The 23,981-nt window shown below is 41.1% G+C and overlaps 1 protein-coding gene across 1 annotated transcript in view; it reads left to right on the top strand.

The window, feature by feature from the left end:
• Positions 1 to 1,212: 1,212 nt before the first annotated feature.
• LOC123282842 (rho GTPase-activating protein 20-like) overlaps positions 1,213 to 23,981 on the top strand; it is a gene marked incomplete at its 5' end in the record, with an annotated part of 29,827 nt that continues 7,058 nt past the window's right edge. The window contains 9 exons of the mRNA XM_070495772.1: positions 1,213 to 1,391; positions 8,011 to 8,160; positions 9,142 to 9,183; positions 9,820 to 9,904; positions 13,886 to 13,963; positions 16,215 to 16,281; positions 18,707 to 18,862; positions 21,590 to 21,759; positions 23,133 to 23,294. Of these exons, the coding sequence (XP_070351873.1) occupies positions 1,213 to 1,391; positions 8,011 to 8,160; positions 9,142 to 9,183; positions 9,820 to 9,904; positions 13,886 to 13,963; positions 16,215 to 16,281; positions 18,707 to 18,862; positions 21,590 to 21,759; positions 23,133 to 23,294 (1,089 nt within the window). The remainder of the gene's footprint in view (positions 1,392 to 8,010; positions 8,161 to 9,141; positions 9,184 to 9,819; positions 9,905 to 13,885; positions 13,964 to 16,214; positions 16,282 to 18,706; positions 18,863 to 21,589; positions 21,760 to 23,132; positions 23,295 to 23,981) is intronic.

Consider the following 23,981-nt stretch of genomic DNA (forward strand, 5'->3'; position numbering starts at 1 on the left):
GTAAATAGATTAGTTTTAAAAACTCAAAAGATGCAGGCAAAACCAGAGAAACAGATATGTCAGTTTGTCAGTTATGGCATGCGCCTTAGAACCCTGACTTCATAACGGCCGGTGACCTTGACAACTCCAGAATCCTCAGGCTTCAGGGCCTAGTTTACAGTGCTCTGCCAAGTGCTGTAGACGTGCTCGATAGTCAGTGCCAAGAATTGAAGAAAACGGGATGTTTTCGTCAATCAAAAAGCGCTTTCAGCTTTCAGGCGGTCGTTCAAGGCTTCACCTCCGCAGGTAGTCTTTGAATATACTACTCTTGATCGTCCAAAGGGACTAGCAGTCACAGGAAGTGTTCTGTTTTGTTTCTCCTAAAACATGGGAACTGATTCTTACCTTCAGCACTGCTTTCATGAAAAGCTACTCATGTTCACAAGGTTCAGTGCTGCTGCGTACAGAAAGCAGGCTTTACATACTCAAGGGAGACTCTTTCTTGGCTCCATGAGAGAGAATTTTCTGTAGACCTATGACAATATCTCCCTATTCATGAAAGAGTTTTTGTGTCCTGTGAAATTTAGTTGTTTTACCTTTTATGACCAAAGAGTCATAGCTTAGAGGTTAGTTATAGCTCAACAAAATAATATCTAAGACCCTGTTATGTTTAGAAACTTATTGATGTTTCCAGTATTATTTGCTGATCTTTGAGAATTTCCCCCCAAAACTTGAATACTGATTTAGCTACGATTGGAGTCAATTTTCCAGAATCTTCAGTTATCTAAATTTTTATGTTAACATGAAACTAAATTGTAATTACTTTTTCACAAATCTCTAGGTCACTTTATTTTATCTGTCTCAGGCCACAAATTGTCCTGGGTTTTGGTGTTTTTTTTTTTTTACCTTCTTGTAATATTCTCAACCTTTGGCCTCTTGGTTCTCCCCTTCCCAACAGCTCGTGGCCATCTTTGCTTTGCTGCTGCCCCCTTCTCTCCACCTCTAAGAGTTGGCATGCCCTGGGGCATGTCCTGGAAACCGTTCTCCATCTACCTCAACTCCCTGTGTGCCCTCATCTTTTTTAATAGCTTTCTGTAATTTGGAGACTTGAATTTGAGCTATAGAGTTCTGTTTTGGGGATCGAGGCTAATTTTTAGTGTCGTGTTAACCTTGACCTTTGGCACAAAACTCTATCAGGTATTTGATGGGTGACTGGTTGTCCTGTGGTGTTTGTTGCTTTGCAGGGAAAGCTCTTCTGTTGAGGTGGACACCCACAGTGAAAATGCTACGTCATCTGAGAGTGCCGGTCGCACTCTGCTGATCCACGGCCCCGTGGAACTCAAAAGAGGCTGGAGGAGGCAGAAGCGACACCTCTTCTTGCTCAGCGATCTGTTGCTGATAACTAACACCAAGTACGTGTACACTACAGGCTCTCCTGATTACCATCAGATTGCGTTTTCACCAACCCTTACTGTGGGAAAATATTAAGTGGTTTTCTTCTTTTGCTTTTGCAAATGTTTTGATCCTCCCTTTAGTCAACAAGTACTGACAGAGGTCTTGTTCTGTGCCGTGTCCCTGTAGAGAACATAATTGAGAATGTGACAGGCAGGGTCTCTCCTGCCTGGAGCTTCCGGACAGATGATAAAAATAAGAGGAGGGAAATTACACATTGAAGTTAGTGCTTCTCATGAGAGAGAGAAGAGGGTACCATGTGGAGAAGAAAATGGGACCATCCTAGAGAGGGGCTGTCTATGAAGGTCTCTCCAAGTTGGCAGCCTTTAAACCAAACCTATCGGGTGAGAAGCAGCTGCATTCCTAGACTAGGTGGCTGAGCCTTCTAGGGTGAGGGACCAGCAGGACTCAGTGGGTGCAACTCAGCCCTCTGGAGGGAGGGGTTCAGGAAAGGCTGATGTGACTGGAGCCTGCAGTGTGGGGCACAATATCAGGTAAGATACTGTGGTCAGGGGTCCAGCCACACAGGGTCTCCACAGGCCACAACAAAGGTTGAAATATTATGCTAAGCATATTTAATTAAGCAAGTGACCATATCTGGTTTATATTTTTAGCATATTGTTCTGCCTATTGCTAGATAGCAGATTGGTGGGTAAGCAAGAGTGGATGCAGGGAGACTAGTTAGGGAGGCAGTGGTTCTGATGAAATATGACAGGGACTCCATCTTGGGAGTGGCAGTGAGAAGAGGCAGCAGACAGATTTGGAACATATGTTGGAGACAGAACCAAATGGATGCACTTTCTTCCCAACCCTGGACACAAATGTAACCAATATCCAGCCTAGAACATGGTAATTGCTCAATTAACATCTAACGGTAGGTGGATGCAAGGTCATCTGTTTACTTTCTTCATCTCTGTTTTCATGATTTATGAAACACCATAAAAGATAAAGAATATTTCACCAAACAATCAAGAAGCTTTTTCATTACTAGAGAAAATGAAAACTCTTTTCTTGGCTGCCCTCACCGCTAGCTCTCAGTTAGTTACGCCATGTCATAGGTAAGACACGCAAGTACTGACTTTGCAAAATGCTATATTTAATCTGAGCGACATTAATAATAAGAAGCATGATTTATCAGAAGTTTTTTTCTGTCAGGAATTATGCTGAGGACTTTATGTACCGAATCTTGTCTGACCCTTGCAACTACCCAGTGAGATAGGCTCATTTTCCTTATCTTATGGAGGACCTTGATGCCCGGAGGTCTGCTGCCTTTCCCCAGGTCACCACCTTAGCAATTAGTGGAGTCCACGTTTGAAACTAGGTCTGTTAATTTCAGCACACAGGCTCTTACCCAACCTGTGGTGCTGCTGCCTCTATTCTCTCTTTTGTCTGGATTTCACAGAACACACCACAATCAACTAGTTTCTCTCTCATCCTTGAAATCAACCTTTCCTTTGTGGTGAGGAAATGGCTACCTCACATCCTGGTGAGAAATGGAAATGAGAAACAAATGAGAAGTCTAGCTATCAAAAAAAAAATATCAGAGGCCAAAATAAAGACGATAAAATATATTTAAGATGAGTGAAATTGCCTCCAGATGTAGGCTTGGAGATGACGATGTCATAAAGAGGACAGAGAGAAAAAGATTCTGTCCAGGGCTTGGCATGAGGTCCATTCAAGGCACTCTGCTCCTGATAGAGGGAATGAGGCATTATTTTAAAAAGTGTAGACTAGTTACCAATCTCTTTATTTAAGCAAGGTTAGTATAGGAAACTGAAATTTCTTGGATGCATTCTTGGGACCACACAAGGAGCATCACAGACGGCTTGTTTAGTTTCCCCAATAGCCCTCCAAGGCAGGTACTGTTATCATCTCCAGGCTTCAGATAGGAAGACAAAGACTGAGGAAGGCTCAGGAACTGGCCCGATGTCATACACAGGAAAATGGTGGGAGAGACTGCACTGCAGGTCTGCCTTCATCCCAAGGCCATGCTCTTCCTGTCACACCATGTTGTATTCCTCCATGCTCAACCTGAGACACACAAAAGCAAGCAACCACAACACTCATCTCCTGCTTGTCAGGACTTTGCAGACCGCTCACATTCAATTTTTAAGGGGAATCCGTTCTCCTTCACTTTTCTTTTCTCCTTTGTAATTGTTACAGTATTTAGGAGAGTAGGAGACCTTTGTTTTCCTACCAGAAGCCACTTGTCTCAGATACTGCTAACCTCTGAATGGGTCTGATAGAACCTACAGTACTCTGCTAAAAACATTTTATATTGATACAGAGTTCTTTTCTCCTAGCAAATTGCATCCATTTCAGAGCTGAATTTTTATTTTGGTTGGTCCATTATCACAGAAGATGCCCACCATCTTTCACATACTGCTTTTCAGAGAGCTCTCTGTGTCTGCTCAAGGGTTTCATAATGTGACACAATCTCTATCAATTTATTCAATAATATTCTTGTTTATGAGACTCAGTTCCTGCAAGATTACTTTTATATGCTTTCTACATCCATTGGGAATTTTGGAATGTGTAGGTGATCTAAGGCATTTGATTTGCTTCAGAAGACCTTGATATAGAGAGAGCAGAGATTTTTGATAAGGTAACTGTCTTCATCTGGTCATGCTACCAAAACCAAATATCATCGACTGCTTGGCTTAAACCACAGAAATGTATTTACAGAGATTCATTTATTTATTATTAGTGCTTCAAGTGGACCTCATGCCAAGCCCTGGACAGAGTCTTTTTCTCTCTGTCCTCTTTATGACATCACCATCTCCAAGGCTACACCTGGAGGCAATTTCACTCATCTTAAATATATTTTCTTATCTTTATTTTGGCCTCTGATTTTTTTTTGATAGCTAGACTTCTCATTTGTTTTTCAGTTCCCTGAGCATTCTGTTCCATTTCTCACCAGGTACCAAGCAGATGAGAGTTAGTCATTTCCTCACTACACAGAAAAGAAATTTATTTATTTACAGAAATTTGTCATGGTTCTGGAGACTGGAAATCTGAGATGAGGCTGTCAGCAGGGTCGGGTCCTCATGAGAGCTCCCCTCCAGGCTTGCAGATGGCCGCCTTCTCCCCATGGGCTCGCATGCCTCTCCTCAGTGTGTGCCTGTGGAGAAAGAGCTCTCTCTCTTCCTCCCAATCCTATTGGATTAGGACCCCACTCTTATGACCTCATCTAACCTTAATTACCTCCTATAAGCTTTATCTCCCAAAACTGACATATTGGCTATTAGGGCTTCAAGGTATGAATTGGAGGGTGGGGAGTGGGGTGGGAGTTGGGGACACAATTCAGTCCATAGCAGGAAGCAAGCAGTACTCAATGCTGCCACCTTGTACAAGAGTTTACCACAGCTTTTAGAAAGCTGTCTACTAGATCATTTCCATAGTAAACATTTGGGGACATTCATGATTACTGTTCATATGAGAAAATTTATTTATTTTTTTCCTACCAAGAAATAACAACTTCAATGAAATAGCCACCCGCAACAAGCCACTTATTTCCTTTCTGTCATGCCTCACTCTCAGATGGAGGATTGTGTTATGTCCTGGATCGATCTGTTCAAGTTAATCACCTGAGTTTAGTGCCTGCTTTTTCTACTCAGGGAAGGGGGTGGAGTGATTTAGTTTCCGTTTTTCCTCAGTGTGTCTTGAGGCTTCAGTTGGAAACTCTTTCTTCTCCAGGTTGATGCTACAGAAACCAACACAAAGGGAGTAAATAGTTGACTGACTGCTTCGTATATATTAGTCAGACTAAATGAACTTTAGTTTGTGTGTAATAATAAAGGGGATTTATATGTCCTTTCTTCATGAGGAAATTATATTTCTCCCATTGTGCTGGATGTTAATAATAGTCAGTGGAAATTGTTTGGAGATTTTTTTCGTTTTTTTCATACTACATTAGAAACTTTGGTTCTCAAGAATTAAAGTCAGATGGGAACTTTGTTAACATTTTTGATATTCATTAGAATGCTAAATAAGAAGTTATTTTTCAAATGAAATTATGACTTGTTTTTTTAAACAGCATCTACTTCATAAGATACTAATACTCGTAGAGGCCCATGGAGAACGTACAGAAAGGAAGAGACTGTACTTACTTAGCTCACACCCCCCTCAGACATCTCTCTCCTCATATTTAGTTATTAAAGAATATATAAACAACAAAATCCAATTTTGTTTAGGTCAAAAGATGAAGATGACTATTAGCTTATTATCAGTGGCATTACAAAGATTCTTGCAGAAGATACCATGACCCCTACTCCCAGCATCTAAGGGAACACCTGTGCCTTAGAATGAGGGGAATCTCCCTAGAATCTGTGACTTTCCACAGTTCACCGGGGCTCACGCTCCCATGTCCAAGTTGAGGTAGAAGAAAGCAAGAGGGATACCATCATCTTAGCAGACCGATAGCGAGGGCCCATGCGGTAGAAATAAAAACTGCCTTTTTCCTCCTGCTCCCTTTGAGCCAGTTTCCATAAGGTTCATCCCTTCTCATTTCTACTGACATAATCTGAAGAGTCAGACACTGAGAGCAGAGAAATGCGGTGAGATCTCAGGAGAATCCACTGTAGTACAAGCCTTTGCTGTAATACATTTTCAGTATTTCCAGGCTACCATTTAGCTTTGTTGATAGAATGTCAGGAGATTGATCCTCTCAGTCTCAAATGAGAGAACAATACCGTCAGAAAGCCTGATGGCTCTGGGGGGAGAAAGGAGGCTGAAGGTAGGAACGATGAGGAGGGCACTACATGGAACTGTACAGGTCAGCACTCATGGAGGCCGAGTGGTTGTGAGCATAGGCTCATGACTTAGGCTGTCTGGCTTCAAAGCCCATCTCTTGCTTTTGGCAATTTTCTTAATCTCTCTGTGAGTTTCCTCATCTATAAAATGGAGCTAATAGATATAGTGGATTGAGGATTAAGTGAAGTAATGTTTGTAAAATATGTAGAATAGTGCTTGGCATGTGGTGGGAGCTCAATAAATGTTATAGGAGACTGAAAACCATACTCTGGGCTTTTGACAACTCTGTGGTTTGGTTTCAAGGAAGTGGATAATCTTGGGACTTCATGGAACTTTGGAGAGAATTAAAGAAACGACTCTTTCAGGTGCACATATTTGGAATTTTCCACACAGTACCTTAGGTGTCTCCACACATGGACATCTACATGACAAAACTTTTAAAATCTGTAAAAGCAAGTAGACACGTGTCTCTCTTTCCTATCGGCAGTAGACGATTTTTAGCTTCGTAATGCTTTTAGAGTTACGATCTAGAACAATTATTTTATCTGAGAATTGATTGTGTTTCACACAAATCTTCAAATACATCAACATAGGGTAAAAATGTGAAATAAATGTCTAAGAAGCCACCTGTGTCACAAGGCATATTTGCATCCACTGTACCCTAACGTTTGAATCTAGGTCATCCTTCAGGTAGGCTTACTGCAGAATTATTTTCGTTTCATAAATCCCATCGAAGGCTTTTTGCTTTAACTGTTCCATGAGTCAGCAGAGTCTTAGGGGTTTTTGAACCTGAGGTGTCTTGGATCTCATTTTAGCTTTAGCGTTTCCACATGTGGTTCTGAATAGGCGGCAATTCCGAAGTGGCGTGCCCGTGTTCCCTAGGCATCCTTCAGAGGACTTGTACCGTCTAAATCTCAGGCTCACCTGAGTGTTAAATTTGTGAGTTAACCAAGAGATATAGTGGTTTCCATGTCAGCGGTCAAAGGAGATTAGGCAGAAACTGTCGGAAAACCATTTCATTGCTGACAAAGTCCATCACCTTCCGATTCCTCAGAGATAAATGGGAAATATCTTCATGACTCACATGTAAGACCTCCTGGGCACTGATGTGGGACCAATCGATTGATTGGTTGAATTTTGAGCTCAGTCCGCACGCTAACAGTTTTTCAGTTTGATCCAGAACCTGATAGAAAATGGTATGAATGAAATCTTAATAAAGGAAATTTAAAATAACCTATGCTTAAACGCTAGAAAATCTTTTAAAAAATTAAGGCTGAAAATGTATTTTAAATCCCTCTGATCCAAGCTTATTGCTGTTTTAGTCTGATTCTCAAGAAAAAAGTTGTATAATTATCTTTATAAATCATGTATCATGTATCTTTGTTCAGCTACTCAAAGGCTTTTTAAAGTAAGCAAGACATGAACAAATAATAAATTAATTATAGTAATAATAAATCATTAAGTAAATAAAATGATATATGTGAATATAATAAATTTAACAATAATAAATGAATAATAAATGAATTAATGGTTCTCTAAAAAAGCTCTAAAATGTAGAGTATGGTCCGTACTCAATCCTCAACATGCAGAAAAATGGCTATTTGCTGCCATTGTGTTTTCAGGGCCTTCCTGGGCCAGGCGTCACTCAGCACACACTTTGTAAAGACCCATCCAACCCCTGACTGTGTGGAGCTCAGAGGGTCACAGAGCTAAAGGAGGCACGTTGCACCCTGGGGCAGTGAGAATTGGCATCTTACCATGAGCACAGCTGTTCCCATAACATTTAAGAAACAAACTAACAGAGGTCTTGTTTGGTTATCTTTCTAGTTACAAAAAAAACTTTAAAATAAAAAATAAAGTACCCCTGAACACCATATGGATTGCCAACTGTTTGGACAAATTTGGAGAAGCCGACACCTCTGCCAAGAGGTCCTTTGTCTTGGGCTGGCCCACAGTGAACTTTGTGGCCACCTTCAGGTAAGACCTACAGCTTTTGTATTCAATGACTCCTTTTCTGACCTCTCATAATGACACTTGTATGTACTTTCCCCCAAAAGGTTTTTATGTGCAAATTGATCATGAACAATGGGAACTATTGGAGTAATTTCCTTTCCTTTTTGGATGAGTGCTTTTTCAAATGGGCTCTAGGAGCTACTTGGGGAGGTGGATGTTCAGGGTACATGGAGTAAGGTTTAAGGCCCCTCTCAACATCCTGCCCCTAATCCCCAGTGAGTAGCTGTGTTTTTAAATCACTGGAATATCTTCCGTGAGCAAGTACTATTAAATAGTCCAAGTCAGTTTGAAAAATTGCTTTTATACTCTCAAATTCATTCCCTTAAAAATAGTATTTAATTATACAAATAAAATTAATCATGTCATCAAATACTGGGTTGCCTGAATTGCTGTGTACATATTGTCTTATTTGGTGTCTATAGAGAGGTGACAATTCAAGACAAAAGTATGGTCCCAGAGTACAAGTTAGTGTTCCGAGACATGTTCTAAGACTGGCACGAGGATGGGGAATGTGGTCCCTCGACCCTGGACATCCTGAGTCTACACTTCTGGGTTCACAGGGGTTCTTTTTTATATTTGAATAGCACTGCCAGCTGCAGGAACGCTCTGAGGTATAATTAACCCTTTTCCTGTTCTGGAAACTGAAACTCAGAGTGGTTAATTGATTTGCCCGTGATCACATAGCTTGCCTCACATAGTTGCAATTACGTGTTTAGATTCCACACCAACTGCTCTCCCACTTTACGATCTATTTCCCATCGCTGTAACACTGCTTGGAAAACAGCAGGGCCCATCAAATGCCCAACGATGAGGAGAGAACAACTGACAAGCACATCCACGTCAGTGATAAACGGCTGCTGCTATTTTCATCTGCAAAGGCAGTTCTAATATCTTAGTATAAGTATTTTATGTAGTTAATTTTTTCTCCCTTTTTTTAAATTGCAGTTCTTCAGAACTAAAGGAAAAATGGCACTCTTCCCTTCAAAGGTATTTTTTCAGTATACGTATTCTAAATCTTTGATCCACAATAAAAGATTGCAGATCTCTTCATGGCAGCGCCCTCAAACTATTCTCCCTCTCTCTAGTAGAAGCTGTCCGAGCATCCTCAAATAACTCCTTGTTTAGAATTACCCGGCTGCTACTGCAAAAATGTCCTCTCACTTACATGCATGTTTTGCTTATTTTTGAGGAAGTTCTGCTTGTCACTCTCATCTTCCCCTTCTCTCCAACCTAATGATTGGATCCAATGTTACTCTCAAAACACACGTTCAATTTCCCTAAGTGCAGGTTACTCTACTGAGTGATTCTCAAAGCAGCTGCTACTTCCTACCCTTGAACCCAGGAAGGTGCTGGGCTCTCCAACCAGGCAGGAAAGCTCTGAGGACTGGATCTACTGCCAAATCTCACACGACAGGGGCAACCCGTTATTTTCTGGGTCATGTCTTACTTTCATGAAGTATTTTTGCATATTCTTCCAAATCATAATTTGGTTTTGCCGAGTCTATTTATATGCTTTCAAAAATAACCAAGTAGACTGAAAATATTAGCAGTATAGATTATTTGAAAAGAAGCTAATAGCTAATCCATCCTACTCTATTTTGGGTTATTATTGAATGTGATTAGGTGCATCAATCTAGCCAAAGAGAAGGACCAGCCAGAGAGCATTCCCCTCAAAATCGTCACTGAGGACATTAAGAACTGTGTCTGTGTGAGTATTTTTAAGAGCAAAAATTAAATTAAATTCCAAGTTCTTTATTTGGGCAGAATGAAAGAGAAAGGCATAGACATAGACAGAGAGAGATGGAGGTAGAAACAGAGAGAGAGAGAGAGAGAAAGGGAGAGAGAAGGAAAGAAAAACAGGAAGGGGAGATGAGGGGGAGGGAGGGAGAAAGGAAGAGAGGGGAAGAGAAAGAGAGAATTTAGAAGGTACCAAGTGGAAAACTGTATTTTCCTGTATCCATACTGTGACATAAAACGTGAATCCCAGGTGATATGAAGCAAGAGGAATCTATGATGGCTTCAGTGTTTAAGCATGAAAAGAATATTGCATGGTAAACATTCCTAATGTTTCTCTGTATCCTGCTAATGGTAATTATAGTGGCTTGTTGTAATAAAGTGATTTTCACAACCAGGTATTTCCTATTAGAATGAAACATTTTTTCCAATTGTTGCTACATGCAGAGTGGCCTGGGTTGTTTCCACAGTTTTTTTCTTCCTAGGATGTTTTATTTAGAATAATTGTAAAGTTACAGAAAAGTTGCAAAAATACAAATGGTATAAAGAACACCCATATACCCTTTAGCTAGATTCACCTATTTGGTTAACATTTTACTCCATTTGCTTTATCATTTATTTTGTTGTCTCTCTCTCCTTCTCCATATTGTGTATGAAGATACCTATTTTTGAGGGTCACACATACGTCGTGGTCCTTTATCCTTAAACACTTGGGTATGTCCTAAGCATAAGGGTATTCCCTTCTATAACACCATACAGTTATCACCTTTAGTACATTGAACATTGGTGTAATACTTGAAGCTACCATTCATGTTCCCATTTTGCCAGCTGGCCTCAGTAATGTCCCTCTTCTAGGAGAGAATCTACTGGAGGGTCAGGTATTAAAAATGCGGAGAAGTTTTGAAAAGTCTTTCATTCTGAGGAATGTCAGCACTAATTGAACTGAAAAGGTTGAGACTTTTAAGAGATCAGTATATTTCTACCTTATTTTTTTGATGCCACTGGGGAAAAAAACCATTCACCTCAGTTGTTTCTATAGAATTTGATCTCTGAAACTGTAGTGCAGGAGCCAAGACATTGACCCTGAGGAGCAAATATTCTGGGTGTTTTTCATATCACTTTGTTCTGTTATCTGTTACGGGAGCTCTCGATCACATACGATAGTATGTGAAGGTGGAAAAAGAGGCAGTTTAAGACAGTTATTTCCTGGCCAGTAGGAAAGCCGTGCAAATATTCTGATCTGTTTCTGAGTATCCGAGAGATGCTCTGCTTGAGGAGATAAGACTGGAGTGTTCCCTAGGAAAGCACACAGCCTGCTCTCATTTCACTTAGGGCAGGGGTTGCAGTCAGAATTTTTCATGGAAAATCACCTTTAAATGTTTGAAAATGAACTTTAATTGCATAAACGTTACACAAAACAAACATTTCTAATGTTCTTCATTCATTCCCGAAGATCCAAATTTCCCTCTAATTCTATTTCATTTCACCATGGAGAAACTTTCCTTAGCATTTCTTGTTATGCAGATCTGGTGCCAACAGATTTTCTTAGTTTCTTTTATCTGAAAATGTCTTTATTTCACCTTCACTCTTGAAAGATGTGTTTGCTGGATGTAGAATTTTGCCTGCAATTTTTTTTCTTTCGGCGCTTTAAAGATGTTCCGCTGTCTTTTGGTCTTTATGCTTCTGATGAGTTGTCTGTGATCATTCAAACATTAATCATCTGCATATGATCTGTCATTTTTCTTCAGCTGCTTTCAAGATTTTTTCTGATTTTTGGTTTTTAGCAGTGTGGGTAAGTATCAGAGCATGGTTTTCCTTGAATATGTTTTTTTGCCAAACAAAATCCTGTTTGGCATTTTCTAAACTTCTTGAGTTTTTAAATTTATGTCTTTATGAATGTAAATTATGTCTAAAGTTTGGGAAATTTTGGTCATTATTTCCTCATTTTTTTTTCCCCGTTTTTTCTCTTCTTTCTTTCTGAGATTCTAGTTACACGTATATCAGACACTTTGATGTTGTCCACAGGCCCCTCAGGTTCTGTCATTTTTTTCAATCTTCTTTTTTCCCCTTTACTCTTCACATTGGATAATTTGTATTATCTACTTTCAAAATCATTTCCTCTTCCATTTGTCATCTTCATTATGCAATTTAGCCTGTGTAGTTTCAATTTTTTTTTCAGATTTCAGATAAAAAATTTCTATTTTTCAATATTTTTAATTTCTATGCTGAGATTCCTATATTTTTGTTTATTATGACCATATTTTCATTTCTATAATTGAGCATAATTGTAATAGCTGTCTTTGGCTAATAATTTGAACGTTTAGATCATCTCAGGGTTGTCCTCAACTCTTGAGAATTGATCACATTTTCCTGGTTCTTCATATATCAAGTAACGCTTTAGTTCTTATGAAAAAAATCACATTTCCACTTTTTTCAAATTATTTGATGAAATAGTTAATTTTTTTTAAGGCGTTTGTTTGCAAAGAGCTCTGTCTACTGGAATTTATCTGTTTTGGAGAACAGACAACATGCAGGAAGAAATACACACATCCCTGGAATGACTATTTTGAACATAATATGTTCCTTATGCCAGGAAAAACCGTTATCTTACAGACCAGATAAATTAGGGAGTGATGATTAGCATTTGAAAAGAGATTCTTTTACTTTAAAAAATCTTTCATGGGAGAGTTTTTGATTGTATTGAAGGGACTTCAGACATCTTAAAAACAGCAGCACCCTTACTTCTGGTTAGGTCCCAAGGGAAACCCCATGGTTGAATGCCCCCAGACACGTCAGCACAGGAAGCTCCCAGCATGCCTGCATCTGGGCCCTCGGAGCTCTACCACTGGGTTCTGAAGCACTTTCTCATAATCCTTAGGGCTACAAGTAGTTGGAAATCAATGAATGCTTTCATTGATAGAAGTCCCATTATAAGCAAGTTTCAGGGCCATCTGTCATATCAAGCAATTGAATTCATACGAAGAAAAATACAATGAAAGGACAAAGAATGAATTACGAAAGGATTCCCTTTGTTTTTAATGTCATCTTCAAGCCTCTGAGTGTCCCCTTATGCTGTCTGTCTTCTTTAAGCACCGTTGATTTAGGACAGGGGCCTTCCTGCCTGATAATACTCCAAAACTACGTGCGCAGTCAGTGTTCTTGGTTACCGTTTTTCTTCTTTTAAAATGTCTTTTGGAGTTAAGAGTTCAATAGATATCTCAGAATCCTATTAATTGCTTTCGGGTACTTTTCTGTAAACTGTCTTCCTATTTTAATGGAGCAGTTTCTCACTGTGAGGTGTGGCAGGGAGCTATTGTGAATACCCTAGTCACTGGCAGAGTTTGGAATGGAACTTGAGTTTCTCAAATTTTCAGTCTAATTTCCTGGACTCATTGGTTTCATTTCATTTTCTCAACATATCTTGACAATGAAAACTTAGTGACCATCATGCCAGACACAAAGAAAGTACTCACTAAAGAATAGCTTTTAAAAATGCCTTTTATAGCCAGTTCTTCTGATTTTACCAATACCAAGTATGTAATTGCAAAGAAATAAAGCCATATTACAAAAGCACAGCTCAGGAAGAGAAAGGGTTCAGCTCCTCCTTCTTAAACCACCCCCCCTCCATTACAGAAATAGCCTCAAGGTGCTGAGGACCAGCCCACGGGCCTGCCCAGAATTCTCAGTCTTTCTCCTTCTTGCTTAACCTGTTATGTTTTTTATGCCACAAATCCTTTCAGAGAAATGTTTGATTTACTGAAATTCTTCCTACTAGCCTCATGTTATACAAAGGAATGAAAGTAAATGGTATTTAGGGGTTCGTGCTCTGCATGTGCTGTGCTGTGTCACTACCTGAAAACGAGCTTGCCTTTAGAAAACGGATAGTAATTTGACAAAAATTATTTAAATTTTTCAAATTTAAATTATAGCAATTTTTCGCATTTATTTTTTACAGTCTGTAACTGTAACAGTGACCAATTCGGATACAGTGAATAACATTATCAACATGTCACTACCAATGCTTGGAATAACTGTAAGTTACCTGCAAACTATTTTTACTTAAAAACCAACTTTAATTTTTGAGATTTGTGTGTGTGTGTGTGTTTGCATAATGCACCACCCATCATGACAACTGATTATTATGGATTTCAAAGTCATATTTTGTCCCCCTTCAAATTTGGAAATTGAAGGCAGCAAAGCTATATTATTAACCTATATATGGTTGCTATTCTTGTATTCCCATTTTAAATTTTGTGCAAATGGAAAGTAATAGCATAATGAAATTGGGCTATAATTTTAGAGTGCTAATGGCAACATGCATTTTTATTGTATGTATTTTATACATGGACAATCACATAAGATTCTAAATATTTCCTCCTCCACTGGACTGTTCCTTCTGTATATTCTTTCCTGATTCCTCCCCTCCCATCGCCATTTGCCCTGGTTGTCATTCAAGGACTCAATCTCAGTATGATGAACACTAAATAAGATGTTTTCTTGTGAACTTTGATATAAAGACCACCGGGCTACAGGCTCCACCCCATTGATGCAGACCCTGAGGATGAGTTGGCTAATGCCCTTTGTGAATTGGTAAAGGAGGAGACAAGTTCTGAATGAGACCACGAATCCAGGGGCGTTTGTGTCCACATCACTTTCATCCTGTTCTGCTTTTAAGTGTCTGCTCTTTGATACTTTGATGGAGCTGGTGTGAGCTGTTGAAATTCTTTTTGGTGAGAGATACATATGTTTGAGGATGAGGTTGTGTCAGGGAAAAGAGAGGGAGAGTGACATGCAGATGGACAGAAAACAAGGAAGCACTTGTAAAGCACGACTCCTCAAATAAAATTCTCTGGAAATGTAAAAATGCCCTGCTACAGTGACAGGGCATAATTACAAGACTTGTATTTAAAATTTGCCTAACCCAATGGTATAATAAAGCCTCTTAAAAGCTAAGGGCAACCAGAATTTTCCACAAGGAGCCAATGATTTCTGTACAAACAGAATTAATAATAATACATTTTAAATGAATTGGAATTTATATGCATGAGTAAAGCACACTTCTGCATTGATTTCTAACCTAGAAGATGTGTACACTGTGAATAACAATTAAACCTTGGAAGAGAGTGAGTGTTTTTAGGGATGAGGTTAGGGAGATTGATTAATGATATAGCTCATTTTATTTCATGATTTTAATTTTCCTTAGTGTAAAGTGATCAATCTCACTAGACAAAAAAATTTCTATTTTAATGAAGAGTTGGGCTTATTTGGCTATATATGTATGCCTGATTGAAGAGATTCCAACACAGTGTTTCCAATCCCTACCTTAAAAGAAAAGGTTTTTGTTAGCTCTCATTTCCTATTTGCAACACAATTTTGAGCAGATTTAGCTGTGCAGGCACGTGTGTGTGCCTGTGTATGTGTGTGTGATGGCTGCCATAGCTGGGACTCTCCTTCAGAAGGGCTAGACTGATTTTTAATCGGGAGTCAAGGGCAAGCACGGTACCTATCAATCACCAACAATTCCATTTCAAACATTTTTTGCTTTATCCTCTCTTGGAGAACTCTTTAAAATAATTCAGCTGTCTTTATAATTTTGACTTGATCGTTCCGAGTAGGCTTTACAGCATTACTGGCAATGATTCTGCTGGGAGTGGCTGTGCTCTGCATCTGACCTGTTCTCTCGGTTACAGTTCTTGTGGCTTCTTTCCCGCATCTGCACCAGAGTCAGTGCGCTGACTTCGCTGGGCCATCTCCTCAAGGCCTCCTGGGCTTCTGCCTCCTTTAGCTCAGGGTTGCTGAGCCATCGAGGCCTTTCAAGCTTTACTTTCATGGAACAGTCATGGCAGGGTGTGTGGCTCTCAGGACAGCATGCTTGTCTGGGCAGGGACATTTGAAGGCAAAAGCCAACATTCTCCAAGGAGTCTGGAGATAGCAGAAGGCAGGACTCTCAAGATTAGACTTTTCCTCCTTAATAAAGGGGGCATAACTGTGATTTCTTTTGCTATCGGCCATGCCCAAATTGAGGGGCTGACTGCATTGTGGTTCCATAGATCCTTGGCCTTCATCAACAGGGACAAGAATCAGGGAGGGTCTATTGGAGGCTGTGAGAGGGATAAGGGGTTACTGAAATCGGCGCCATTGACTCCAAAAAACTGTAGCCACCCCCATTGACCAAATAGCATTTATACTGGCCCCAATTTTTTCTTTTTGGAAGCAGAAATGCTAAGGAACTGGTACCTGCTGTGAAAGATTTAGTGTGACACATAGTTCTTTTTGTTTCCAAGGGCTCTGAGAAAGATTACCAGCTATGGGTCAGTTCCGGCAAGAAAGAGGCCCCATGCCCACTCACTGGTAAGTGTCTGGGAACATCTCAGAGGGGGCTGATTGGGTAGAAAACTGCAACTCTGAAGTCTCCAAGGAACGGTTGCTCAGTCTCAAGCTCCAAGACCCTTAAAAGTGAAAATCTTATGCAATATTCCTTCCTACATTTATTAAATAATTACTAAGCACTTACTCTATCCCAGGCACTGATAACATCTCTTCATTCCACGGCTTATGGTCTAGTTTGTGGGAAATGTGAGTTTTTCTTCTTTACTTTTTTACTTGACAAGCAGAGCTGTCTTGAAAAACTTATACATACTTACTTCCTCAGGTATGATGGCAACCTGGATCGGAATTTCTTTTCCCATCTATTTATTTTTTTATATTCCAGTCTTGAATTCCTCTGTTCCATTTCCTAACTACTAAGTAGCCTCTATTTTGTGAGAATCTTAAAAAATCCAGCCATACCTCTGAATCCAAGTACAAATATTTATTTAATACTTGCTCTGTGTCCGAAACTTTTCTCAGCATCATAAGGAAGATGAGATAATTGCAGTTAACTCCTCACGTCTTCACTGACTAAACCACCGGTACTTTGCTGTTTCTCAGGCCGAGTTTTCTAGTATTGTTCTTGAGGTTATTGATAAATCGATTACACCTCTCCTAAAATCGTTATTAGAGCAAGTGAGCTAAAAGAATAATAATTCTTGGATCACCAAATTTGTTCAGTGTGGAAAATAGAGGGACTAAGACAAGGGAAGGGACAGGCTCTGTTGCAGACCTGGCAGGAGGTCTTCTCAGCCTTCACGGAATTGAAGAGAGTGAGGACCTTGCTCTGGATGAGCTTGGGCTGAAGGGAGTGTTATGGCTGGTTTGATCTTCTATCCAGACCACTAACACTGTCTCCCTGTCGGCAATAAGGCTGTTTTGCTTTCTTCTCATTCATGTGTTCACTGCAGGAGCACTTTGAATTTCCTTCAAGAATTTTTCTTTTGTGTTCATGACTTGGCTAACTCTCTGGTGCCAGAGGACTAGCTCTCAGCCGCCTCAGCTTTCGACATGGCTTCCTCAGGAAGCTTAATCATTTCTCACTTTTCATTTAAGGTGAGAGGTGTGTGACTCTTCCTCTCATTGAACACTTAGAGGCCATTGTAGGGTTACTAGCTGGCCTAATTTCCATATTGTCATGTCTCAGGGAACAGGGAGTCCTGAGGATATGGAGAGAGAGGGGAATGTCAGGTCAGTGGAGAGGTCAGAACACACACGCATTTATCCATTAAGGTCTCCATCTTAGATGGGCAGTGTTCATAGTGCCCCAAAACAGTTACAATAGTACCATCAAAGACACTGATCACAGATCACCATAACAACTATAATAATCATGAAAAAGACTGGAATATTGCAAGAACTATCAAAATATGACACAGCGACATAAAGCGAGCAAACACCGTTGGAAACACGGTGCTGATCGATTTGCTTGACATAGGGTTGCCGGAAGTTCTCAATTTGTAAAAAGCGCAGTATCTGTGAAATGCAATTAAGGGAAGCACAATAAAACTAGGCATGCCTGTATTCTTCAAGAATGAAATCCACACCACACTGTTGGGGAAAAGTGCAATTCTCCACAGTGAACTCTATGGAGAGGAAGCAATTTAAAGCATGGAAGAGCAAAACAAATCACATGGCAGGCAACTCCCGGTGATGTTGGGGGCAGTTTTCCACTCTGTAAACACTGTTTTGCACTTTGCTTCTGGGTTTCCAACACCGTGCAGCCTTCCCTCTGATGGCTGCCTGGCAGGGCCCTGGGTGGTTGGGCAGCCATGGGAGGGCAGCTGAAGGCACAGAGCCCTGCTGCTCTTGAGGAGCCCTTGTCTTTAGAACTGACAAAAGGAAATAAAATCTGTGTTAAAATGACATTACAAGTGAGACAACAGTGATCACAGCAATTCTGAACATATATGGTCCAATTCTTTAAAAACCATTGACCACCAATGTTTATTAATATATTTTCCTTGATCCTTATAAGTCTGTGTGAGGGTAAGCATTTAAAAGGATGAATGTCAGGCTCAGAGAGGTCAAGTAATTTGCCTCAGATGTACAGATCTAGTTAGTGTCAAGGCAGAAACTAGAAGGCATTAAATATTTTCGGAGGGAAACACAACAAAAGTCAAGATTGTGCAATGCACTTATGGATCTATGCATTCCAAAGAAAGCAACGTGGTTAAAAATCTTTTTCTCTTTCCTTTTTAAACTCTTTTGCTTGGGCACCTGCTTTTTGCAAGGTGTCGCCTGTGAGGGTGCACGTGGCACTCGCTCAGGAGCACAGCCTTCTTCATCCAGAAGCTGCGGGAGAATGGCAGCACACACTGGTGTGGCCCACATGCTCACAGTAAGGAGGTTTGATCCTAATCCATCACCATAATCCTGATGCATAGTTAGGTTTTTCTCTGTACAGGACATGAGCATCCCTACATAATTAAAATGAGCCATCGTCCAGCCACTGGGCTCCTGCCACAGGGACCAGAGGGCTCCACCTTCCAGGAGTCCCCAGACACGCAAGGCCAATTCATCCTGAAGCCAAGGCACCCAGCCAGGAACCAACAGAGGAAAGGTGAGCCCCTCCCCTCTGGCAAGCGCCTTCTCTTGGCTCATGTCTCCACTTCCCAAATGCGTGACACAGAGCTGATTTTCCATGTGTGGGTGGAGAGCCCGTGTGGACAGGAACCCAGTACCCACCCAGAATCAAGCTTAGAGAAACTCCAAAGGTCTAAAATCAAGACCCAGCTCAATTCTAGGAAGGTTTTTTTTCTTTTTTAATTCTTCTAGGTAGACAGTTGCTCCCTTCTCTGTATCCCTAGAGCACTGTTGCCATATAGTTCTGTGTCTGCACATCCATGTGTCTTCTCAGAGCATGTGCTTCTACAACCCGAGAACATGCCTTCCCGATCTCAGGGATTTGTCCAGTATCTCGGTCTGTCACGGGAGGGGACCAAATGACCACATGTCTTAGACACACCTGGAATCAAAAACTCCAGTGGAGTGAAGAGTTATGGAATTGAACTGGACTCTCTTCTGGGCTTGGGCTGAAGTGGCCTTGGGATGCCAGAGAGAACTGGACTCTCAAGTCTGTTCCCACAGCAAGCTCGCTTTCCACGTCTGCTTCAGACCCAGGGCGAGACCAAAACTAGACTGAATGTTTATGGTCAGGGCTTTTTTATCTTCCTTCTTGTCATTTTTTCCCCTACCACTCCAATATTCTCCCATTGATATTTCTTTCTCTGAAGAAGACATTTTATTTATTTGGGAAGTATTTGAGCCAGAATAGAATTTCTACTTCAAAGTATTTTTATTATGATTGTTATTCTAGAAGGATAAATTTTCAAAAAATTTATTTTTTAATACACACACCCTAATTGGAGGATGAGGAAACACTAACCTAAATCTTGCCAGGACTGTTTAAAACTAGCTAGGTTTTGGGGGCCAGCCCGGTGGTGCAGTGGTTAAGTTCAGTGCGCTCCACTTCGGTGGCCCAGGGTGTGTGCGTTTGGATCCCAGGTGCTGACCTACACCACTCATCAAGCCAAGCGGTGGAGGTGACCCACATACAAAATATAGGAAGATAGGCACAGATGTCAGCTCAGGGCCACTCTTCCTCAAGCAGAAAGGAGATTGGCAACAGATGTTAGCTCACTGTCTATACTTTCTGTCTATGCTCATAGAGTAGCTGAATGTGTAGCTTTGTATCAAGGGATAGAGCACTCTTCTTCAGAGCATTCTTGTTTAAGCTGAATAATGGAATACATTTGGATAGTTTTAGAAATAATAAAATCAGGTTAAGAGTAGGAAAACCAGGTTGCATACAACAACTCAACCTATATTTTAACGTGTATCTGAGACAAACATTTGTACATGCAGACATATAGAAATCTTCTCCTGGAGTTAAAAATGTATTGGCTTGCTTCTCTCTTTTTAAAATGGTAGGGGTATCAAATGCCAGGCAGGAAGAAGCCTTAGTTAGGGGAGTGGTGGCATTCCTTCATGACTGCTACCTTCTGGAGGCAGTGAAATCAAATGGAGAATGGGGGTGGGGTCTGCTTTGGGGGGGGAGACAGATGTCTAGGCCTCCTTAGGCCCTCTGAGTGAGGGAGATGAGATTTATCAAGGCTGCTATGAGCCATGCCTTATGCTGAGTGGGACCTTCTAGTATTTAGTCCAAAGAGGTGTAGGTAGCATCATTTACATTAAAGTTGACCAAACCAAAGCTCAAAGAGTTTTCAGTAAACTTATCCGACTAAGCGGCAGAACCAGGAGCCTTCTGTTTCTTGGATCCTGCTCTCTCTGGTCCAGCCCCAGGAGCACTGCATCCACGTGAGTGGACATGGAGATGCACTCACTCCTTCCCAGGAAGGCCGAGTGGTTGGACGTTGAAGGCTACTTGGTGAAATGTTGCTTCACTGTTTATCCTTCTACAACTTGGCTCCTCTGTTGACATTTTTAGTATTTGGTATAAACATGTGATTTAAACAAATGGTAAGGTACCTTCTTAGGTAAACATTCATAGCTGAGCAGTAGAAACTTGGAACTCAGCTTTTCCTTGCTGATCACCTTTCCTTTGAAAAGCATTCTATTGACAGGGGCTGTTGGGTAGTTAAAAATCATCTTTGGGTAGCTTTGTGGGGTGTCCGAAGAAACACAGCCACCTGGAATCTTACCACATAGCCAGCATTTAATGACTACTTCCCAAGGACCCTGACTGCTGATAGTCATCATGGAGCTGCCTGAACGTTGTGGCCCCCAGAGCAGAGGCCAGAGGCGGGCTGAGAAGTGGGCTCAGGCAGGTTGTGTCTTGAAAGGCAGATCCTTTTGCTGAAAGAAAGTTGACCATGGTTGGGCGTTCAGAAAGCAAACAGGGAATCTAAGAGTGGGAGGAGACTTACTATGAAAGTAGATGATTGCCAAACTCTGCTTGATTTGAAAACCAAACCTGGTTAGCTTTCAAAATGTGATCTGTCACCTGAATCCACTGTTCATACTAAACATCAGAAAACATGGACAAGTACAAGTGAAGTGTCTCATGCAACAGGCAGGAGAGAGCACTGCCTAGGAATCATTTCCCCTGGAAGAAGTGACCCCGAGTCTGAGCAAGCCTCTAGGTTTGCAGGATGAGGGGAAGAAGAGCACATTAACACCACAAGGATGCAGTTGGCCAATTTCCAAACGTGGGAAATTCTGTGCAAAAGCTGACTCAGTTCCTCTTTCTTCTTGCCATCGCAATGAATGTGCCGTAAGTAAATTAAACTAACTACTACTGATAATCTCACTTCTTCTTTGGATTCAGGAAAGAAGTCAGTGAGAATTAATTTTATGGGCAACTGGGCCCTCCGGCGTGGCTCCAGCACCTGCCAGGACCTTCTGCACGTGACGCCACCATTCCCAAAGCCAGGGCAGCTCTTTGGCATCAGCCTCGGGGATGTGTGTGAACGCGACAGCCTGCCCCCTTCTCTTCTGGTGGGTCTCATTTTGGTCTTCTGTGGCTTTCCTGAGGAGGGAGAACTCTGAGAGGTCAAGTGTCTCGTTTAAATCTATCCCTAAATGGAGAAATCTTTAGACAGCCGCTGGCTTTGGGGGAAAAGCTTTGCTAATATTACGTCAAAGAATAAAATCTGATTTAGGTACTGCTGAGTCATAAAGCAAACACTACAAAAAAAAGATACCCATGTCCATTCCATAGGTTTCAGCAAAGACCCACATATGCCTGCTCAGATCAATGCAAATGGGCTCTATGTGGATGAGTCTCTGAGAGTCCACCCCGTCTCATCTTCTCTGAACTCCACAGTAGTCTTCAGCCTCCTTCAGCTGAGTCTACTCAATCTCACTCCTCAGAATCTCTCAGGTGACTTTGACCTGTATTTCCAGTGCTGAAGCATACAGACTCAGCCTCTGGCATATGTGGATCCTTTCATCCAAATAGAATGTGTCAAGTGACAGCCACAGAATTTGGCCTGTGTTAACTCAAATTGGTGTATGGAATTGTCAGTGTCAACATTTATTGAGTGTCCAGTATCTCTCCAAGCACTCTACCAGATCTAGGGAACTTTAGGCTAACGACGAAGAAATGTGTCATGCCAGTCCCATGCTCCTACTACCTCAGTCCTTGCAAGTTTCACAGCAAATTTAGGGGGTAGCTATGATTATCATCATTCCCACTTCACAAACGAGAAAAAAAGTAACCTCACTAAAGTGTACACTGTGCCCAAGGCCACACAGCCAAGATGTAGCATTATAGGATTCGGGTCCCTTGGATTACCTGACTCCAATACCTAGAGCCTTTCTGCACCACAAGCAGAGGACATGAAGATGCAGCAAAAGGAAAGGAAAGAGTGATGAGAAGGGGATGTAATTAGAGGAGGAGGAGAGGGGTTTGGAGACCCCGATTTTAAAAGAGGGAAAGCAATCCAGGAAGTAGAAATAGGGTACGCAGCCCCTTAACGGGGAATGAACAATGGGGCACGGGTATGGCACGAAGATTTCCATAGCTGGGGAAGAGCAGCTATATTAGGGCACGATGAGGAAAGATTGGTGGAGTAGGAGTGGGTGATTCCATAAAGGCCTGGAAGCAGGGAAGTTTGATTCAAAAGTGTCAGTTCACTGAAAAGGAAAATCTGACTTAAAAACTGTTTGAAATGTTTCAGCATATGAATGTAGAAGGGATGGTTGGGTAGAAAATAGAGACACTGAGAAAAAAACTTCTACGTTTGCTTGCATGCCCCCCCCCCCAGCACTGCACCTCGCTTACCCCAGCTCAGACAAGGGGGGAGCTGGTGCTCTTGGCTCCTGGATATGAGGTACCATTGATTTTTTCTTTCTCTTCTTCCCTATAGGATATGCTTTGCTTTCTTAAGCAAAAAGGGCCGCTCACAGAGGGCATATTCAGAAAATCGGCCAATATGAAATTATGCAGAGCCCTAAAGGAGACATTAAATGCTGGGGACAAAGTGAACCTGGACTGTGAATCTGTTCTTGTGGTCGCATGTGTCTTAAAGGTAGGGAAACTTCTAGCATTATCCACACACAGCGTAACTCTGAAGGTACATGATCAATTTCCTTCACCGTGATTGCCCAGGAACCATAATAGGCATAATAGATTGAGAAACTGAAAAACACTTCACGAAGTCCAAATTTAAGGGCGTTGGTTTGGGTGTTAAAAGCCCCAAATGTTAGATATACTTTCCTTTTTCATCACACACTACCTTCTCCTTCTTCATTCCTGAACATTATCCCAGAATAATAATAATAAAAATTCTAAACACACACTTAGATATACAGAACGTTTACCAGAACAAACATCCTGTTTTTGATGACTTCTTCACCATTGTCCTAATGAAAGCAAAGTTTACAAAAGAAAATTTGTATGAAACATTTGAAAATAGATAGAGAGGTTGACCGTAGTCAGTAAGCCAACATTTGTCATTCAATGAATCAAAAAATGCTCAATGAGTGACCAAAAGCTCCGTTCACTTCCTCATCCTTCTTTCGCCTGTCTCTTTTAATTTAAAAGTAGTGTAGGGGTGACTTCACTATTTTTTGCCTTCTTTCACCCTTACCAAATTTGGCATCCTTTATTAATGTTTGTTAAGCTTAACCCACCACCCACGATTATGGTCACACAGTAACAAGCTCCTACCACATGCTTCTTCTTATAAATCTGACTTTTAAAGTAGGTGCAGCAA

This window comes from Equus asinus, chromosome 23 (genome assembly GCF_041296235.1).
Source record: "Equus asinus isolate D_3611 breed Donkey chromosome 23, EquAss-T2T_v2, whole genome shotgun sequence".
Classification (NCBI taxonomy): domain Eukaryota; kingdom Metazoa; phylum Chordata; class Mammalia; order Perissodactyla; family Equidae; genus Equus; species Equus asinus.